The sequence below is a fragment of the Coenobita brevimanus genome, chromosome 83 (genome assembly GCF_032717465.1).
Source record: "Coenobita brevimanus isolate Jiangsu-jjx chromosome 83, ASM3271746v2, whole genome shotgun sequence".
Lineage (NCBI taxonomy): Eukaryota > Metazoa > Arthropoda > Malacostraca > Decapoda > Coenobitidae > Coenobita > Coenobita brevimanus.
The window spans coordinates 2,462,501-2,483,610 of record NC_137036.1 but is presented as its reverse complement, the minus strand read 5'-3'; the positions used below and the strand labels follow the sequence as shown (position 1 = coordinate 2,483,610).

At 42.4% G+C, this 21,110-nt stretch overlaps 2 protein-coding genes across 2 annotated transcripts in view; both read right to left on the bottom strand.

Moving 5' to 3' along the window:
* Positions 1–6,365: 6,365 nt before the first annotated feature.
* On the bottom strand, positions 6,366–17,219 carry LOC145409798 (UDP-N-acetylglucosamine transporter SLC35D4-like). The gene is made up of 6 exons (XM_080280104.1): positions 17,034–17,219; positions 15,102–15,314; positions 11,732–11,890; positions 9,096–9,223; positions 7,912–8,056; positions 6,366–6,578 (listed from the first exon to the last, which is right to left on the bottom strand). Exons 1-6 carry the CDS (start codon positions 17,106–17,108, stop codon positions 6,366–6,368), a joined length of 933 nt encoding a protein of 310 aa, XP_080136230.1. The 5' UTR covers positions 17,109–17,219.
* Positions 17,220–20,477: 3,258 nt separating this feature from the next.
* The window catches only part of LOC145409947 (splicing factor ESS-2 homolog), a 17,027-nt gene continuing 16,394 nt past the window's right edge, over positions 20,478–21,110 (bottom strand). Inside the window, exon 8 of the mRNA XM_080280207.1 lies at positions 20,478–21,110. This exon is cut by the window's right edge and continues 744 nt beyond it. The gene's annotated coding sequence lies outside the window, so the exon portion shown is untranslated.

The window sequence follows — 21,110 nt, the reverse complement described above, 5'->3', positions numbered from 1 at the left end:
TCAACCTATCCATCCATCTTACTAACACATCAATTCTATCCATCAACCCAACCATCCACCTATCCAGCCACCCACCCATCAATCCATCTCTCCACCAACCTAACCTATCCATCCACCCAGACAACCATCCATCCACAGCACTGCAGCCCACACACTTGGTGAATGCAAGCTGGCTGCTGTAATACAAACATACATGCAGACATCATCATAATTGTCATCACCATCATTATCATCGTTGTCACCATCACAGTTATCATCATCATCATCATAATCATGTCATTATTTTCATCGTCGTCTTTGTCATTATCACCATAATTATCATCACCATCATCATCATCCTTACCTTTTTTCCTACAATTACAACCACATAAGCAGCCAGTAATAAAAACAGCCATTTTTATCTATAATGTTTATTCATTTTGACACCTAACTATATGGAGTATTTTATCCAGAAAACATTAACTGAGTGGTAAAGTAGTTTTCTATGCAGTCTAGCAACCTCTTTCCAATATTTTCCTTAACATGTTATTATTATCTACTTAGTTATGAGTTATAATTGTTATTTCATGCTTGCTACCACCTGACCTTTTTATTCTGCTAAGGCCAGACCTGCAGTGGTGGTGTTAATGATGGTTACACCCGATTGATGCTATGCCTTTCCAAAGCTGAATAAACTGGTGTGGTGATGGTAACAACAGAGTATACACCACTGGTAAAACTGTAACATCCAGTACCATTTTGCCCCCTCTGAGGTGTTGAGGTCCAAGGCTAGGCTACCCCAGCCCAGTACATATAAGGTCACATCCACGTGTTCACAAGAGGTGGCAACGTGATAACAACACAATAACCAACAAGCTGCAAGCATGATGGGAACAGCAGCATCCACATCATGCTGGCAATACCATGATGAAGTCTCAGCTGCCTAATATGGACACACTCATCACATCACTTCTGCTGCCAATAAGTCTGATGCATTACTGAGACAGGTTTGCACACATATATCTCAATATTGCTGCATACATACATTCAAACATGTTGCCAGCTGAGTTGTCAACATATGTTCAAGGGCACGTGTGATGTCCAACCTACTTTTCTTGGTGGCTTTACCCACGTGATCTAAAAGATTCAGTTACCTCTTCGGCAACTAATCCTACCATACTACTACTACCACCAGTATTATGGTACTACTTACTACTACTACTACTACAGTACTACTACTACAATATACAGTATAATCTCAAGTTATATCTTATACGGTATCTTTTATATATTCTATTCCTAACACTGCCAGACAGTTTCAATAACCTGCAGAGAGACAGGTAGTGAAGGAGTTAATGAAGGTTGTCTGCAACTCCTCCAGTTCAAAACTCTCTCCCAAATGGAATCAAATTGTCTCAGCAGCAGGAACAAAATATACAACACGTAACGGTAAAAATGGGATTAATAATCAACAGCTGTCAATCCCACATTATCCCCTTGAGATGTGGGGTCCTGAGGCTAGACTACTCCTGTACATTTAGGGTACATGACCAGGCTACTTCCCTTGGTGGTATTACAGGATTCAAAGACCTCCATCCACTTCTTCGGGAATCAAACCTACCGTACGTCAGGCCGTCACTCCCAGTCAGGCGTCTTAACCACCAAACCATCGTGTGCCCAAATAAAACATTTAGTTAAATATAAGTATAAAAACCCTATGATAAGTATAAATATATATACAAATACAATATAAAAAACACAGATCTCTCTCTCTCCCTCACTGTGTCTGTCTCTCTCTCTCCCTTACTCTGTCTTCCTCTCTCTCTCTCGTTCCACAATATCCACTGTGAGATGTAGGGGTCCGTGGTTAGGCTAGAGTAGTGCAAAACATTTAAGGGTAGGTGATCATCCCAACTCCCAGGTGGCACAACATGATGCACAGTACAAACCTAACCAGTCCCAGAATAGCCATTGTGAGGTGTACAGCCTGAGGATACCTTACCATTGTTCAAGACATTCGTGAGTACATGAATGGTGGTGGTGGTAATAGTGGTAGTTGTAGTAGTAGCAGTAACAGTAGTAGTAGTAGTAGTAGTTGTAGTCCCTGGTTCATCTGAAATGTGAACCTAGTGGACTGCAGGCTTAGGCTGTCCACCATCCACCTTTCAGGGGATGGGGAAGTAGTCAAGAGTTGTTTGTATAACCAGACAGGTGAGCAAGAGAGAAATGTCAGGTGTAGGAGCTGAGACCAAGCTGACAGTCCAATATACATTTAAGGGTACATGACCAGCCTACTCCCCCCCCCCTCTTTTTTTTATGCAAGGAAGAAGGAACCAAAGGCCAGGAGCCCACAAACCATTCCTTCCAAGAAAAAACAAAAACAATACAACAGAGAGCCAAATTCAAGATCCGTTCATTTCGAGATACCTGGACACACTGCGTTTGAAAGACTGGAGATCATAGGAAGTAGGAAATACAGAGGGAGACAGTTCCAGAGTTGACCTGTTGCATAAATGAAGGACTGGGAGTAACGGTTAACTCTCGCATTAGAAAGCTGGACAGAAAAGGGATGAGAGTTTGTTGCTGGATGGGTGCTACGCATCCGTTCTGGTGGTGGAGGGATGCAAGCACATAGTTCTGAGGTGCAGTGACCACTGAAGTAGCAAAAGAAATGATCGTAAAACCTCCAGTCATCTCATGGGGTATCAAACCTATGCAAGGCTGTAGCTCCGACCTGGGCATTCTAACCACCACAGCACCAAGCATCTAAATACCATACATGGCTAATTACAGAATTGTATGCACACAGCTAAGACACCCCTGAAAAGATGAATGAAGAAAATGGCATTATATTCTTGGTAACACCATAATCTTTACATCCCACCCACCCACTCCCTCTCTCTCTCTCTCTCTCTCACCCTATTCTCTTTCCATCCTTGTTATTATCATCCCATTTTACACTGCCTCCTTATTACAGCGAACTTCAGCATTTATCCATTATCAAATCCTTTCTCTCAAATCTACTTTATTACCATCTTAATCAATCACATCCTTCCCCCAAAACCTGACATGGGATGAAAAAAGGCATCCAGCTATAAAATGACCCATGGATTGACAGAGAGAGACAGACAGATAAATAGACAGATAAACATATAAACATTACCTTCCTGATGCTGCCTGCCCACTTCCATATCTTTCCTGGCACCTGAGTAACTTCATCAATCACATCCTTCTCATTTGGGGGGAAAAAAAAAAAAAAAAAAAATCCATCCTACATTCCTTATTTTTTCCCTTTCCTGTTCCTTCTACTTGTTACTGCCTTTTATTCATGCTACCCACAGTCAATTTTAAACAGCAGCCAGGAAACCATTCACAATGCTGAGTGGTAACCATGTAATCAACCCTCGTATGTTCCCTACGTGTCAACAAGTGGGTTGGCAAAGGGTTAGTGCCTCTCCCTGTAAAACCACTAACTCAAAGACAAACGGCCACCCCTTATGGGATTATGGTGTCTGGCTATAGATAGACAGATAGATAGATAGTCTTCCTTTAGTGGTTCAGCAACTAAATGAATAACATCTTTCATGTATAACCAGTCGGAATGAATACTGTACACTGAGTCATTCATTTTACTCCTTCCCTCAGTTATTAATGCTTTCAGATCTGCTTTGCTTCATGCCTGCTGCTGTCTGGCCACCTTACATGCTTTCCTTCAGCAGTTCGGAAATTTAATCAATCAATTCCTTCTTCTCAAATGACTAGAATTAAGATGAATACATTAAAGACTTGGTTAATCCCCACTAACACCTTTACATTCCTTCCTCATGACTTTAGAGTTGGTTTACTTCATGCCTGCGCTGTCCACCTTATTGCCTTCCCTTTAGCCATTCAGTATCTTCATCAATCAATTCCTTCTCCTTGAATAACTAGAATTAAGATGATTAAGAGGGAAGGGGAGGCCGAGGAAGGGATGGAGTGCGAGAGGAACATGAGAGAGGGGTGTGCGTGCTGAAGGGAGGGCAGTGAAATGGCAGAGGACAGGGCAACATGGAGGCAATTTGTTTGTGGCCACCCCTTACGGGATTACGGCGTCTGGCAATAGACAGATAGACAGATGACTGCATTAAATCAAATCCATTTTACAATCTCCATCACCACTGCTAGGGTACGTATCTCTAAACACTGCAAGCCTCTTATTGCAGCAAATCTTCCTTCTTGCTACATCTGTTCACTTCACACACCTTCCCTGGAATTCACACAGGCTTCATCAATCATTGTGGCCTTTGGTTCCTTCTTCCTAGCATTAAAAAAAAAAAAATCAACATATTTCCACTTCCGTTTCACCTCCTTTCCACTCCTTCCATTCAACATGTCTTCCTTCACATTCCTTCATTCACACTACCACCATTCATTTCTTCACCTATATAAATTTTCCTATTGCTATGGTTTTTTCTTCACACTTCTTCCCTTATTGCTCAGTAACTGCATCAGTCACATCCTTCTCCTTGAATACACTGAACCTGAACAAAAACAGCTGATACAAGGTTAACTCTTGCTTTAGTCAGTTCCTTCACACCTGACAAATCTGTGCCCTCTTTTGGCCAATTACGAGTTACTTAATGGCAGAATAAGACAATACACCATCCATATCTCATTTCCGTAATTTGTCTTCATAATTAACAACATTTTTAGGGACCCATCTCCTCTCACAGCTTAGCATTTGGTAGGGAAAAGCAGCGAGAGACTAACGTGGAGAGTGTACCATATATATGTGAGTGAGGTAGAGGGGGGTGAGGGGGAGACTGAGGATGAGATGGAAGGATGGAGTGGAGAGGTATATGAAAGAGGGGTGTATGACCTGGGGGGAGGACAGCAGAATGGCAGGGGACAGGGCGACATGGAGGTGATTTGTTTGTGGCCACCCCTTACAGGATTAAGGTGTCTGGCAATAGATAAATAGATAGACTTAGCTGCTCTTCTTGCTTATATCAGATCACTTCACACATTCTCCTTTAAAAGATAAGCAGTTCTATACATCACATTAGTCCATGGAATCTCACTGATGCCCTTTTAAGTGTATTTCTGCTGAAGCCAATCAATTTACTGAACTTCAAAAATGTCTCTTACAATGGAGGGATTTATAAAGTCTAATTATTACCCCTCCACGTCAAAAACTCTATCCTACACTGAATAAAATGAAAAAGATATCCACAGGCTCAAAGGGTTAATAATCCATCACTTTTTGTCTCATATCCCTTCATAAAGATATATTTTAATTCACTCTTGCTGGCATTACTTCCTTGAGAGGCTTACTGACTTCATATATAACTTGTCTCATTTCTTTCACTAGCACCAGTCCACGGTATGATCCTTCCTAGCGAGGCTTGCTGACTTCATCAGTAACATGTGTCTTGTTAATTCACTATCACTACCTCTTCTCCACCTTCCGTTATTTCCAAAAGAAGCTCACTGACTTCTTCTTCGTGTCTTGTATAATTCACTCTCTTCAGCACCAGTCCCCCTTTATGATCCATCCTGGTGAGGCTCACTGAATTTGTCGGTAAAACGTGTCTTGTTAATTCACTATCACTGCCTCTATTCCACTTTCCGTTACTTCATAAAGAAGCTCACTTACGTCAACTATAACATGAGTTTCTTGTATGCCTCTCTCACTAATCCCACTTTTTACATTTATACCTATAGAGGTTCCCTGACTTCCTCTACAACATCTCCTTCTGTTTCCGTTCTTTTGTCTTCTTCCCACTATCCCTCAATATTATACACCTTCCTACAGCAGTTCACCAAGTTCCGCTATAACGTCTCTTTCTATTTCCGATCTTTTTCCTTCTTGCTGCTTTCCGCCAATATTATACACCTGTTCACTGACTTCCGCTATAACATCTCTTTTTCCGTTCTTCTTCCCTCTTACCACTGAGTCAATTTTATACTCATTCCTTGGGCAATTCACCGACATCCTCCATAACATCTCTCTTCCTGTTTCCCTTCTTGCCTCTGTCTGACGATTCTAGACACTTCGTATAGAGGTTAACTAAATTCCTCTACAACATCTCTCTTTCTATATCCGTTCTTTTGCCTTCTCGTTGCTGTCCATCAATATTATACACTTTCCTATCGCTGTTCCCTAACTTCTTCTATAACATCTCTCTTTCTACAGTATTTCCGTTCTTTTCTCGCCACCATCCTTCAATATTATACACTTTCCTATCGCTGTTCACTGACTTCCTCCATAACATCTCTCGTTCTATTTCCGTTCTTTTCTCGCTGCCGTCCATCAATATTATACACCTTCCTATCGCTGTTCACTGACTTCCTCCATAACATCTCTCGTTCTATTTCTGTTCTTTTCTCGCTGCTGTCCATCAATTCTATACACCTTCCTTGAGCGGTTCTGTGGCCTCATCAACTATTTCCGCCTCTTTAATAATCGGAACCGGGACAAAAACGGCCGAGACAAGGTTGACGGCCACTAAAACCTTCACTGCAGTTGAGGTTACGTCCGGGAAGGTGGCCAGTGCTAGGAGGGACGTAATCAATCGTCCAACGCCATCCACACACGAGAAGTAGTTTTGTCCACGCACCTGAAACAGTTGTGAACAGGGTGTGAAAAAAATGTGAAAAAGGTGTGAAGGGGTGTATACAGGGTGTGAAAAAATGTAAACAGGGTGTGAAAAAATGTAAACAGGGTGTGAAAAATGCAAACAGGGTGTGAGAAAAATGCAAACAGGGTGTGAGAAAAATGCAAACAGGGTGTGAAAACAATGTGAATAATGTGAACAAGGTGTGAGAAAAATGTGAACAGGGTGTCAAAAAAATGTGAACAGGGTGTGAAAAAATATGAACAGGGTGTGAAAAGAAAAGGCACCATCACCCACACACAAGTAAGTTTGTCTCTGAACCTTAATTGGTGTGAAACTGGTGTAAATAGGGTGTGAATTGGTGTAAATAGGGTGTGAAACTGTAAATAGGGTGTGAAACTGGTGTACATATTGTGTGAAACTGTGTAAACAGGGTGTGAAACTGTGTAAATAGGGTGTGAAACTGTGTAAATAGGGTGTGAAACTATGAATAGGGTGTGAATTGGTGTATATAGGGTGTGAAACTGTAAATAGGGTGTGAAACTGGTGTAAATAGGGTGTGAAACTGGTGTACATAGGGTGTGAAACTGTGTAAATAAGGTGTGAAACTGTAAATAGGGTGTGAAACTGTAAATAGGGTGTGAAACTGTGTAAATAGGGTGTGAAACTGGTGTAAATAGGGTGTGAAACTGGTGTAAATAGGGTGTGAATTGGTGTAAATAGGATGTAAATTGGTGTAAATAGGGTGTGAAACTGTGTAAATAGGGTGTGAAACTGTGTAAATAGGGTGTGAAACTGTGTAAATAGGGTGTGAAACTGTGTAAATAGGGTGTGAAACTGGTGTAAATACGGTGTGAAATTGGTGTAAATAGGGTGTGAAACTGTGTAAATAGGGTGTGAATTGGTGTATATAGGGTGTGAAACTGGTGTAAATAGGGTGTGAAACTGTGTAAATAGGGTGTGAAACTGGTGTAAATAGGGTGTGAATTGGTGTATATAGGGTGTGAAACTGGTGTAAATAGGGTGTGAAACTGGTGTAAATAGGGTGTGAAACTGTGTAAATAGGGTGTGAATTGGTGTAAACAGGGTGTGAAATGGTATGATACGGGGTGTCAAATGTTGTGCAAATTGTGTAAAGATCACAGGTTATAGGTTAATAATAGTAACCGGTTATAATAATATTAATACAGCACTTGTAATAATAATAATAATAATAATAAAAGTAATAATAATAATACCACTACTACTACTACAACTACTTCTACCAATAATAACAATACCAATACTACTACTACTACTAATAATAATAAGACAGCAATAATAATAAACACATTACCTTCATGAAAGAGAGGTTAAGGAACAGGCCCAGGACGCCAGACAGGAGACAGCCGGCATAGAAGTCGTATCGCAGCGCGTGTGGGAAGTGAAGCACCTCAAACGCTTCCTCAAGGTAGAGAGAGGCTGGGGCAAGGACCACCACACTGCAGGGAAAAAATGAAAAAATGAAAAAAGAAATCAATAAATACACTCATCATCATCTTAATCATCATCATCATCATAAATCTAACCCTGTTCCCACTACACAATGTCCTCCCTCACATGAAATCTTTATTTGTGAATTATTCTTTATTTTTATTATTTTTTACTGAAGATGAGCAGAGGAAGGAAAAACAAATGAATTTAAAAAAAAACAAAAAAAAAAACACCAGATTACAGGTGTCCTCCAGTCATAAAATCCTTGTAACAGTTGGACTTGAACAGCTGTTGTTGAAGTTTGGCGGGAAACCACTCTGGGGAAGCGAGTTGCAGAGAGATGAAATTCGGGGAATAAAAGAATTCTGATAGACAGAAGTTGTGCAATATGGCAGTGTGACAGTCCAGTCATGAGCACTACCAGATGCCCGTGTAGCACAGGGGAAGACATGGAGAGGTGGCACAATGGATGCAACTTCATCTGAGCATTTTTTTTTCTTTTTTTAATGCCATGTCCCCTTGTTTCAATACAGGCTAAGGCGTTGTCCCTGGGTAGGGGACTTGGGTTTTGAAGCGTGTAGCACTTTATGACCGGATGCCCTTCCTGATGTCTACCAATGACCCTTGGGTGGACTGGAACCTCCGACCCTTAGATCAGAGCGCTGTAACCCACTGAGCCATGACTGCCACAACCAGCTAGGTGACAGGACAGCGCTACCTCTCCTGGCAAGGCAGCTTACACAGGTGCAAGGCAAACTCACGACTTCGATCTCGAGTCAGATGCTCTACCACTGAGCCACCACGACCCGTATATATCTGTACAATAATGCAAGGGAGGCAACATCTTACTACACTGACATGATTTATTTAATTCTGAAAGAAAGAATGAGAGACTGACTAGAAGCATTCATGTGAGTGAGGTGGAGGTATAGGGTGGAGAGGTATAAGAGTGATAGTGGTGTGAGTTGTAGGGAGGGTAGCCTGATAACAGATAGGGTGACATGGAGCCAGATTACTCTGGCTTTCAAATGAAGTTACAAATCTCACCTGAAAACATAGGAAAAGTAGAGTCGATCAACGTCATTGTAGCGAGCATCTGCGATTCTAGAATGCAGAGTTTGTACGCCAACACACGCAAGGTGAACCAGCATCCAGAAGTACGGAGAGTCTGAAAACTGTGGGGAGAGTCAGAGAATTTGAAAGCTATGTGGTCGGTCAGAGAATTTAAAAAGCTATATGTAGAGTTCGAAAGCTACAGTATATGGAGAGTACAGAATTTGAAAATGGCATGAAGAGTTAGAGAATTTGAAAGCTGCATGGAGAGTTAGAGAATTTGAAAGCTATATGGAGAGTTAGAGAATCTGAAAGCTGTATGGAGAGTTCTATCTATCTATCTATTGCCAGACGCCTCAATCCCGTTTGGGGTGGCCACAAACAAATCGCCTCCAAGTCGCCCTGTCCCCCGCCATTTCACTGCCCTGCTCCCAACTCACACCCCCCTCTCTCATATACCTCTCCACCCCATCTCTCCATCTCATCCTCGGCCTCCCCCTCCCTCTTTCCCCCTCCACCTCACTCACATACACTCTCTTCGTCAGTCTTTCACCCTCCATCCTCTCCACATGGCCAAACCACCTCAGTGTGTTCCTCATAACGCTTCCTATCACATCCACATCCACACCACAACGCTCCTTTACATCCTCATTCGTCAGCCTGTCTCTCCATGTGACTCCACAGGCTCCTCTTAAATAACTCATTTCCACTGCTCTCACTCTTGACTTGTGTCCTTCCAACAACGTCCAAGCTTCACTTCCGTACGTTAGAGAATGGAATTTGAAAGCTGTATGGAGCATCTGAGAAAAGAATTTGAAGGATGTATGGAGAGTTAGAAAAGAAAATTTGATACCTGAATGGAGAGTTAAGAATTTGAAGACTGGAGAGAGAGAATTTGAAAGCTGTATGGAGAGTTAGAGAATCCAAAAGCTGTGTGGAGAGTTAGAGAATTTGAAAACTGTATGTAGAGTTTACTTCAAAAGTGTATGGAAAGTCTGAAAGCTGTAGGGAGAGTTAGTGAATTTGAAAGCTGAGTGGAAAGTCTGAAAACCGTAGGGAGAGTCAGAAAATTTAAAAAGCTGTATGGAGATTTAGAAAACTTAAAAAGCTGTATGGAGAGTTAGAGAAAATGAAAGCTGAATGGAGAGTTACAGAATTTAAAAACTGTATGGAAAGTCTGTAACCTGTATGGAGAGTTAGAGAAGAGAAACTGTAGCCTGTATGGGCAATACAAATGGAGAGTTTGAAATTTATGTATGGAAAACTGAGGGTGTGAAAATCTGGACAAGTTGCCAGTCTTGTCCGATAACTTCTGAAGCATCAAAAAATGGGGTCTTGCTCTCCCCTACGCGATTCAAAATATTAAAAATCCAGCTCTTGAAATGGAGGCTCTGAATGTAATAACTGGCATTAGATTACAAAGCCTGAAGTCTGAAATCCATGCTGAGTTAGTTTGGTGTTTAACCTGTATTGTCTTTGCTGATGGACACTTCCTGGCTCCTCTTTCTTATCTGTTTCTTACTGCACAGTTAAGTAATAATGTGCTGTATGCTGACTATGAACTTCAGTTATTAAAACTACATAAGCAGCATAATATATGATGCTGATGTGTAATATTAAAGTACGTCCCTAAGAAAAGAAAGTCCATTCACTGCACAGGATGGCCTTGCAGAGGCAGCTGCTTGCTTGTGGTTGATGGGTCTGCTCAGCCTGACAAGAGCAGGGTTATTCTATTACTACCACTACCACCTGTTTCTTCAGTGCTGGACAAGGACGGTGGTGGCACTGATGGGCGGCCACTAAGCTGGTTATACAAACGTTCCTCAGTCACCTCCTTCTCCTCTAAAAGGAAGATGGTGGACTGCAGAGGGACAGCTTCAGCCTGCAGTCCACTGGGCTCATATATCAGATGAACCTTGGTTTACAACTTACCTGTCTGCTGACTAACAAAGCTGGTCAATTCTGCCATTAATTGGCAAGTCAGATTCAATTCATGGTTAAATCTAGTCTACCTGCCCTAACACAACATCCACCCATGACTACCATTATACCTACCTACCAAGACTGCTGAATCTATCTTTAACTACTACTGGCTGTCATACCATATATAATTCACCAATAACTCTACTACCATCAATCATATCAGATCAGATACATGGAAGAGGAAAAAACACAAATTAAAGCCAGTCAACTACACAAGTTTCAGTAACAAACAATCAGTTCCTTCTAAGTCCAACTCATCCCCAAGAATAATTAATTACTATTCAGGGATAAAGGAAGCCGTTAGAGACTGGGCAGTGTGGAAAGCCGCCATTAGGAATCAAGGCCAATGCATGTAAGCAGGTTGGGAACTTTATATCTATCTATCTATCTATTGCCAGACGCCTTAATCCCTTACATGGGGTGGCCACAAACAAATCGCCTCCACATCACCCTGTCCCCTGCCATTTCACTACCCTGCTCCCAATACACATGCCCCTCTCTCATATACCTCTACACTCCATCTCTCCATCTCATCCTTGGTCTTCCCCTCCCTCTCTCCCCCTCCACCTCACTCACATACACTCTCCTTGTCAGTCTCTCACTCTCCATTCTCTCCACACGGCCAAAAATGATATGAAAGTACTAACTGTCATGTCGATATCGGCCAAAACAGCAGCCACAGCAGAACCCAGGACGACTAAGCTGGCCAGCAGAGGTGCAGCTCCACCCCTGAACCCCGGGGCCACTTCCACCAGGTACAATAGTCCACTGAGGCTGTTCTGAAGACACAGGTACACCGGAACACTCTGGAACAAACGACAGGGATTGATTAGTGATGTACAACAGGTCTATCTATCTATCTATTGTCAGACGCCTTAATCCCATACAGGGTGGCCACAAACAAACTGCCTCCATGTCGCCCTGTCCCCCACCATTTCACTGCCCCGCTCCCAGCTCACAACCCCCTCTCTCACATACCTCTCCACTTCATCCCTCCATTCTCATCCTTGGTCTCTCCTTCCCTCTTTCCCCCTCCACATCACTCACATACACTCTCCTTGTCAGTCTCTCATTCTGACCTAAGCTTAATACAGTTTTCTGAAGAGGGACACAACCAAATGAACGGATCTTGAATTTGGCGCTGTTGTCCTGTTATTGTTTTTTTCTTGGAGGGAACCATCTTGCGGACTCCTGGCCTTTGGTTCCTTCTTCTTTGCATCAAAAATAAATAAATAAAAGTCTGAACTCTCTCCCTTCCACATTACTTGGAGCCAAGTGTTTGTTCTGGTTAAACTAATTATCTATCTATCTATCTATTGCCAGACACCTTAATCCCATAAGGGGTGGCCACAAACAAAATCAATCATCTTCATGTCACTCTGTCCTTTGCCATTTCACTGCCCTCCCCCCAGCTCACCCTCCCCCTCTCATGTACCTCTCCACTTCATCCCTCCATCTCATCCTCGGTCTCCCCCTCCCTCTCCCTATCCCCCAAAGCAGGGGAAAAAATGAACAATAGTGGGACAACTTTGAAACATGAACAACAATAATAATAATCTGACTGAGGATGGAGAGTGAGAGACTGACGAGGAGAGTGTGTGTGAATGAGGTGGAGGGGGGGAGAGGGAGGGGGAGGCCAAGGATGAGATGGAAGGATGGAGTGGAGAGGTATATGAGAAAGGGGGGTGTGAACTGGGAGCAGGGCAATGAAATGGCAGGGGACAGGGCGACATGGAGGCGATTTGTTTGTGGCCACCCCTTACAGAATTAAGGCGTCTGGCAACAGACAGATACAGTAGATAGATAGGCCTATACTCTCATTGTAACACCTATTCCTAAGTGGTTCATTCTGCTTATTACACCTTACTGTCCATCTCTGCATTACATAAATCATTCTAGTATCACCATCCTCTGCATAATAACATACAAGGGATATTCACCTGTCATAACCAAAAATAAATTGCTAAGGAAGAGGTGTTGGGGAGCGTTCTTACCGGACAAGACTACAGGCCTAAAAGAGGGTTAGGTTAGGACTGTGGGGAGTTGCATGGTACTCAGGGAATGGACTCACACACCTATGCCCTGAGTCAGACAGATAAAAAAAGTATACCAACCCACCCACACCATCACATACACAACCCAGCATCACACACTCAAAAATACGACCCATGTATACCAACATACTCTGAAAGTAATTATCTATCTATTTATGTACAGCTAGATGCCATAATCCCGTAAAGGGTGGCTGTTTGTCTTTTAGTTGTTTTACAGGGAGGGGCACTAACCCTCCGCCAATCCACTTGTTGACATGTATGGAACACATATGGGTTGGTTATATGGTTACCACCCAGCATTGTAAATGGTTTCCTGGCTTACAGGAAACCATTAGGCTAGTCACTCAATGTAAAGCCACCTGAAAACGAAAGAAGAGCAATAAAAAGTGACAGGAAAGATGGGAGAAACAGGAAAAAAGATGAGGGCAGACACAGAAAAAGAATCATGAAGGTGAAGGAAGAAGTAGGCAGCAATACATCAAGTGAGTGAATGATGGTCGTCAGGAATAAATCAGATGACATCATGCTACTGGAATGAGTAACCCCTTCCAGCTGGTGACATACATCTGGCTCCTGCTTCCTCCAGATCAAGCTTATTCGGCTTTGGAAAGACTTTGAAACAGTGGTCTTTGCCAGCTCTGTCAGTGCAATCAGCCTTAATCTCAATGACAATCATCTGAAGTGAACAAGAATACAACGCAAAAATGTCATGGGACTGATGGCATTAACAGAGCAGTGTGTGGCGAGAGGTCTTACTTGACACGCTGCTGGAGGGACTTTATGAGGGAGAGACTAGTTGAGAGGAGAGAGGGAAATCAGAAAGAGTTAGGGGATACTGATGCACTCTCTCTCTAAAGGATTAATAGAGACTGCTGATAACATCTTTACTATGAAGGGTTTTCTCTGAGCCGAATAAAATCATCAGGTATAAACAAATCACCATCAGCATCAGCATCCTGAACATTTTCCCACCTAAGCATGAGGTGAAGGAGGATCCAAAAGCAAGGAAAGACAAAAGTACAGAAGTGTGGAACTGTCAACATCATGGCCTGTGTAATGGACCACACAATTATACACACATCATTTGCGCCTTATGGTAATGCAACATATAACCAAACAACAGGTTGATGTGCAGCCTACTATGGTGCCTCTGTAAATTGCTGGAGCAACACAAATGCAGCGTCCCTCTGCCAGGCACACCTCCACACTCTTGCCTGTGCCTCAGTTTAGCAAGGGACCGTCCACCACAAAGGAACATTGGTTCACTGTACAGGATGGCCCTGCAGGGGGCAATTCCTTGCCTGCAGTTGATGGGTCTACTTGAGACACACAGACAGGGGTTACTCAACGACAGGAACCATACTGGGAAGACCAGAATTTATCTCCTGGATTTTGTTACAGCAATTCAATCCACCACCCACTTCTATATTTTTTTTTACTGGAAAAAATTGGGAGGGGGGGGAACTACAGCTACCATACCATTACATGATCAAAAATTACATTTTCTAAAGAAGATCAAGACACTTAGACACACTCCATTTACAAGACTGGTGATCACATGATTTCTTTGCCTTTCTGATAGTGCTGCCCATGCATGTATGTATGTGTAGTTAGCACTGATACAGCACACCAGGCAGCACCAGCACCAAGTTTTTAAAGTGGCTAGATGTCCTTACTGTCAGCACACCTTACCCACGGCCTCTGGTTTGACTGAGTGGCTTTCCTTCTCTACACCAGCTGTCATTCAAGATTAATGGGTTCAGCCTATCCCAGAGAACAGACTGTACTTGTGTAGAGGATATATGTATCTGTATTGTTAGCCTGCACTTTGTATATGTGGCTGACACCCCCACCTGGGAGTGTTGTGTGGGGCAAAAAAAAAAAAAAGGTGAGAGCATGCAGCTAAAAGGATGCAGCATAGCCAGTGTAATAAAGAAATGATGTAAACACACAGAACACGTACCATTCCTGCCAGAGCCTTTGAACTGGCAACAATTCCCGCCGAGAAGAAGAGGAAGGACGGAAGTAGCGATATGAAGCCTGGCTTGTCTAGATCTGTGGCTGAGACAGAGAGACATTTGTTGGACAGCAGGATACGCAGCAGGATGCCACCCACCAGCGTCTGCCATCCTTGGAAGATGGTTGGGTAGGTGAAGTTCAACACGGACAACACATACTGAAAAATAAAGCAACACAATTTCTATCTATCCATCTATCTATCTATAGCCCGACGCCCTAATCCTGCAAAAGTTGGCCGCAGACAAAACCCCTCCAAGTCGCTCTGTCACCCACCTCCCCCCAACTCACTCCCGCCTCCCTCATGTACCTCTCAACTCCATCCCTCCACCTCATCACAATTTACTAAGAGATATATATAGCTACACAGGAAGGTCTGTATATAATGCTGCTTTGCCTCACTGTTGGTTAATTCCTGTGCACTGTGGCAACAACTACGTCACATCAAAAGTGCCCCCCTCCAGCAGCATCTACTCCTACATCCATTTCCATATTATATACTGCTTTATTTGCCGTTAATTCATTGTATGGTCATCTACTTATTTCAGAAAGTTGAGAAAATGTCTGTACGTCTCACACCAGCAGACTGAGCCATTGCCCACAATACACCAAATATTTCCAAGGCCGGGCATATTATACGCTGCAGCCTACATACAAGTGTGGCTGAACCCTCCTATATACGACAGGAAGAGTTTATTTATTGGCCAATTTCCCCTCTGATTTTACTGTCATAAATAATCTATTACTAGTTTTTCTTATTACTGTAGTTGCTCCATCATCTGTCTATCTATTGCCAGACGCCTTAATACTGTAAGGGGTGGCCACAAACAAATCGCTTCCATGTCGCCCTGTCTCTCGCCATTTCATTGCCCTGCTCCCAACTCACCCCTCTCTCTCATATACCTCTCCACTCCATCCCTCCATCTCATCCTTGGCTGCTCTATCATAAGCATTAAAAAAAAAAAAAAAGTATCATTACATTTTTATATTCAAAATGGAAAGACAATATTGTATGCAAATACTATACATCCCCAGTGGCGCTGGCGAGGGATGCCTTTACATGCTGTCATTGATTAGCTTAGACCTTTGAGCCTGTGGTGGGTTATTGACACTACCCTGGGATACATGGCCACTGCATCAGCCAGGTGTTACCCTGTGTGTACTTCTTTTACCTACCAACCCTGTGTGTACTTCTTTTACCTACCAACCCTGTGTGTACTTCTTTTACCTACCAACCCTGTGTGTACTATGTTTACCTACCAACCCTGTGTGTACTATGTTTACCTACCAACCCTGTGTGTACTATGTTTACCTACCAATCCTGTGTGTACTTTGTTTACCTACCAATCCTGTGTGTACTATGTTTACCTACCAATCCTGTGTGTACTATGTTTACCTACCAATCCTGTGTGTACTTTGTTTACCTACCAATCCTGTGTGTACTTTGTTTACCTACCAATCCTGTGTGTACTTCGTTTACCTACCAACCCAATAAGGCTGGATGGACAGGTGAGTCAAGTGACGGAAGGAGTGCAGGGCTGGCAGTACCTAGTCACCAGCCTCATTCCCAGCAGTACTAATCACGTGGTACGGCCTCGGGTATTAGGGGTTTTATACTTTCTATCTATCTATCTATGGTATCTATCTATTGTCACATGCCTTAATCCCGTAAGGGGTGGCCACAAACAAAATCACCTCCATGTCGCCCTGTCCCCCGCCATTTCACAGCCATGCTCCCAGCTCACACCCCCTCTCTCATATACCTCTCCACTCCATCCCTCCATCTCATCCTTTCAACTTTCAAACTTTTTTACCCACAAACTATCTCTAATAAATATGGGAGGAAATGCAGAGTAAAGCTGCCAGAATTATAACTCACCTTATTGACAAAAACAGCTGAGCCAAAGAGAATGAGGTAGATGAGGAAGTCAATGGGTTGTTTGCTGGGCGTCATAGTGCCTCACCCCAGGCAGGCGCGGCAGGCACGGCAGGCAGGTGGTGGAGTGAGGCAGGCTTGGAGGTAGGAGGCAGGGAGATGTGGAGTAGGGTACAGATGTGGAGGTACAGCAGATGTGTAAGAGTAGATTTTGATAGGCAGGGAGGCGGGAGTGAGCTGGGGGGAGGGCAGTCAAATGGTGGGTGACAGAGCGACTTGGAGGCGTTTTGTCTGTGGCCACCCTTTGTGGGATTAGAGCGTCAGGCTATAGATAAACAGAAATAGATAGATGTGGTGGTAGGTTTGGAAGTAGGTGTGTAGGTGGGTGTGAAGATGGGAAGGTATGGAGTTACACAAAGCAGATCACTAATTATTTTTATGATGCAAAAAAGAAAGAACCAAAGACAGGAAGACTTCAAAACAGAGTCCTCACCAAGAATAACTTAACAAAACGGAGCCAAAATCAAGCTCCATTCAATTCAAAACACTTAGACACACTGCATTTAAAAGACTGGAGGTCATAGGCAGGGGGAAATACTGAACACGGAGGATGATTCTAGCACTGAGTAGTTTGGCTAAATGTGGAAGTGAGAGTGGATGCAGGTGGCTGTGGAAGAGGTGGAGTGGTTGTGGAAGCAGATGTGGAAGTACTGGTTGGGTTGGAAGTGGTCTAGGTTAGCTTTGGTCAGGCTGGGTTACACTGGGTTGTCAGGTTAGGTTAGGTCAGGTTAGTTTCTGTGAGGTTAGCTTAAAACTAAAGAGGTTAGGTTAGGTCAGTTTAGGTTAAGTTTGATAGGATATTTTGAGGTTCGGAGGTTGTGTCAATTGAGGTCAAATTACAGTAGGTTAGGTTAATGGTGGGTTAAATCAGGTGAGGTTAGGTTAACAAGCAATGATGAAGTTTGGGTAATGTTGGAAGCAGTAGGTGTGGAAGCAGGGATGTAGATGGTAATGACAGTTCAATGGTTAGGTTAGGCTAGGTTGTCAAATTAGGCTAGGTTAGTTTTGACTAGGTTAGGCTAGGTTAAGTAAGTTTAGATTAGGTTTGGTTGGTGTGGATGAAGGTATGTAAAAATTTATAACACTTCAAAGGTCAGAAGAAGAAAGGTTAGGCTCTGAGAGGCTGGGAGTTTGGTTTGAGTGAGGTGGGTGTGGATGCTGAAGTGGGTAGGAATGGAGGCTTTAAGGTTTTTGTTGGTGCACCTCCTCACTCTCACACACACCTGTTGGACCAAAAGACTTATTACTGATCAAATTTTTAAACATCATCATCATCGTATCTATCTCTCACTCATTATCATCATCATTTCTCTCTCTCTCTCATTATCATCATCATTTCTCTCTCTCTCTCTCTCAGCCTTCACTAACTATGATGTTCTTCTAAGCTAAATACAATTGCCTGTTGGTTACAAAAATAAAAAAATGCAGCAGCTATTCTTCCCCAACATAACAATTATTCCCTGACTATTGTTGTAATGATTCTGAAGTAACACTCATCACAGCAGCAAGAAGAAACAGTGTCCTAACCTCAACAAATTCAGTCCACTGCAAGATCTCTTCCCTAATAAGATGAATCTAGTCGTGTGTAGGTAGTAACAGTGACGTAAAAAAATGCCGAGTGATGTGGTTAACAAATAAGACATGACGTCCTGAATATCAACCACAAAAATAATCTGTACATGGAAACAGCAAAAACACTCTATTTTCCCACAATTCTTACCTGCCGTATCTGCAAAACGTGCTGTTCACACCTGCATGTGTGGGTTGGCGGCAATTACGATGATGGCAGGTGCCTGTGGTGGCCGCATCCCTTAGGGCTGTCACGTACCAAAAATTAAGAAAATGAATATGAAAGCAACGTAAAACCTAATATTTTCCCGTAATTCTTGCCTACCTTGCCTCAGAAAAATGTGGCTCGTGTTTGTGGTGGAGATTGAGGTGGTTCCAAGTGGCTGTGGTGGCCACGTCCGCCGCAGCTGTCACGTTTGTTGACACTCGCACCGCCTGCCTCTGTAATCAACACCACGGTTGCCAGTTCAGTACTATCGCTAAACTCGCTCTCAAACCTCGCCGATATGCTGCGACAAAATAATGATGATGATAATAACAATAATAATAATGATAATAATAATAATAATAATAATAATAATAATCAGTCTGTACATCAAACCAATTAAAAAAATTTGAGAAAGGGGCTAAAGTGCTACAATCTTGAAACCATGACATACTCATTAGCAGATTTTTCAGCACTTCCTTCCCAGCCTGTAGTTTATGCATTTTTGCAAGTTATTCATGCAAACTATGACAATAAAAAGAATATGATGTCAAGAAAGTGAATAATAAGCCAATTAAGTTGAGGAGAAAAGAACAGTCCAATTACACAAACATCGCTAAATGTCTCCATATACAAAGAAATTCTGGGAAATCGGCAGAAAAAATACTAATACTCTAAATAGCATACCCAAAACATTGTAAAACTCTCTACAACATTGCTAAATTTTTTGTCATTAGACTTAAAAATTCGTCTTGACGTAGGATCACTAGAAATAGCGAAATATAAGGCTAACTTGGCAACTTTCATTTTCATGTTTTTGATCTCGATATATTTCGGCCATTAAGCTTACAGTGTCAAGTATATATACTATTTATACCCTTGAACCACTCAGAGAGTAGACAGACTAAAATATAGTGTTGATACTTTTATTTTAAATGGTTTATAAGAAAGGAACATTCAAACCAAAAATCCAAGAGTCCACTGCCATGGGCCCTCACACTTCTGTAAAATTGATCAGATTGGCGAAAACACTAGCACGTTTTTTTTTCCTGTACGGTTAAAACAAGACATACAAATGCCTCCGATAGGCTGTTAATAGAATAATAAATGTGTCCTTCCCCCCAGTTGATTTTAATGTCCCTAGGAGCGAATCTAGTCATGACCCATATATCAAAACTTGTTCCCCTTTGTAAAGTTTCACCCAGTGGTAAAGGTGGAGATTTCACTATGAATTTGTTGTGTGTCGATATTCTAAGAACAGTTTTCATAAATGACCCTATAATGGTCGATAGGTATGGTATTTCATTAAGCCTTGCACACTAAATCCAGACATTTGACCCATGCATAAAATGTATAGCAAACCGTGCCTTGTGGTCGGCAACAAATTTATAGACTTCAAAGATACCTGCATTTTTCTGAGGGGGAAGGAGGGGGAGGGAGTCTAATAGTACTGCACTTCTCTCTCTCTCTCTGTGAAGGCATCCCTCTACCACCATGATGATGATGATGATGATGATGATGATGGCAATGACGATGATGATACAGTATAATAAAACAAAATGCATCAATGCTAAATAAAACACCAGTTACTTCATAAAATATATTCACCATCTTTGCTTATAATGTGCAGTATAGTATATAGAGTAAAAATAATATACGGTTATACTATCTTATATAACACTTCTATTTTTGCAACTCTCGCACACCATATTTAGTTACAATAATGGGAAAAAAGGTTAATATGATGATGATGATGATGATGATGTAATGAAAAATGGTTAAAATGATGATGATAACGATGATGATAATATGAAATGCTATAGTCCCAAATATTTACAGGCAGATGACCAGCCCACGCCCCTTTATGGAACAAAATGGTAATAACAGACAATCTCATTTTCGTTCCTGTGCCCCAGCCAGTCTTCTAAGAGGCTTGCGTATACTCCATCTACAATTAAAACAAAAAAGTGAAGTGTAAGGCAACCTGTACTAGGATTCCAGGGGCTTGAATGATAAACGTGTGTGTAACCATTTTCACGAGATGTCTATCTATCTATTGCCACACGCCTTACTCCCGTAAGGGGTGGCCACAAACAAATCAACTCCATGTTTGCCCTGTCCCCCGCCATTTCACTGCCCTGCTCCCAGCTTACATGCCCCTCTCCCATATACCTCTCCACTCCATCCCTCCATCTCATCCTTGGCCTCCCCCTCTCTCTCCCCACCTCCACCTCACTTACATACAC

Bases quoted from the DNA above. Each gene is read 5' to 3' on its own strand.
- LOC145409798 (XM_080280104.1), bottom strand. From the start codon at position 17,108: ATGACGCCCAGCAAACAACCCATTGACTTCCTCATCTACCTCATTCTC. The intron at 15,315-17,033 runs GTGAGTTATAAT...TTTATTTTTCAG, and splicing joins CAGCTGTTTTTGTCAATAAG to TATGTGTTGTCCGTGTTGAA. The intron at 6,579-7,911 runs GTAATGTGTTTA...CAACTGTTTCAG, and splicing joins TTAACCTCTCTTTCATGAAG to GTGCGTGGACAAAACTACTT.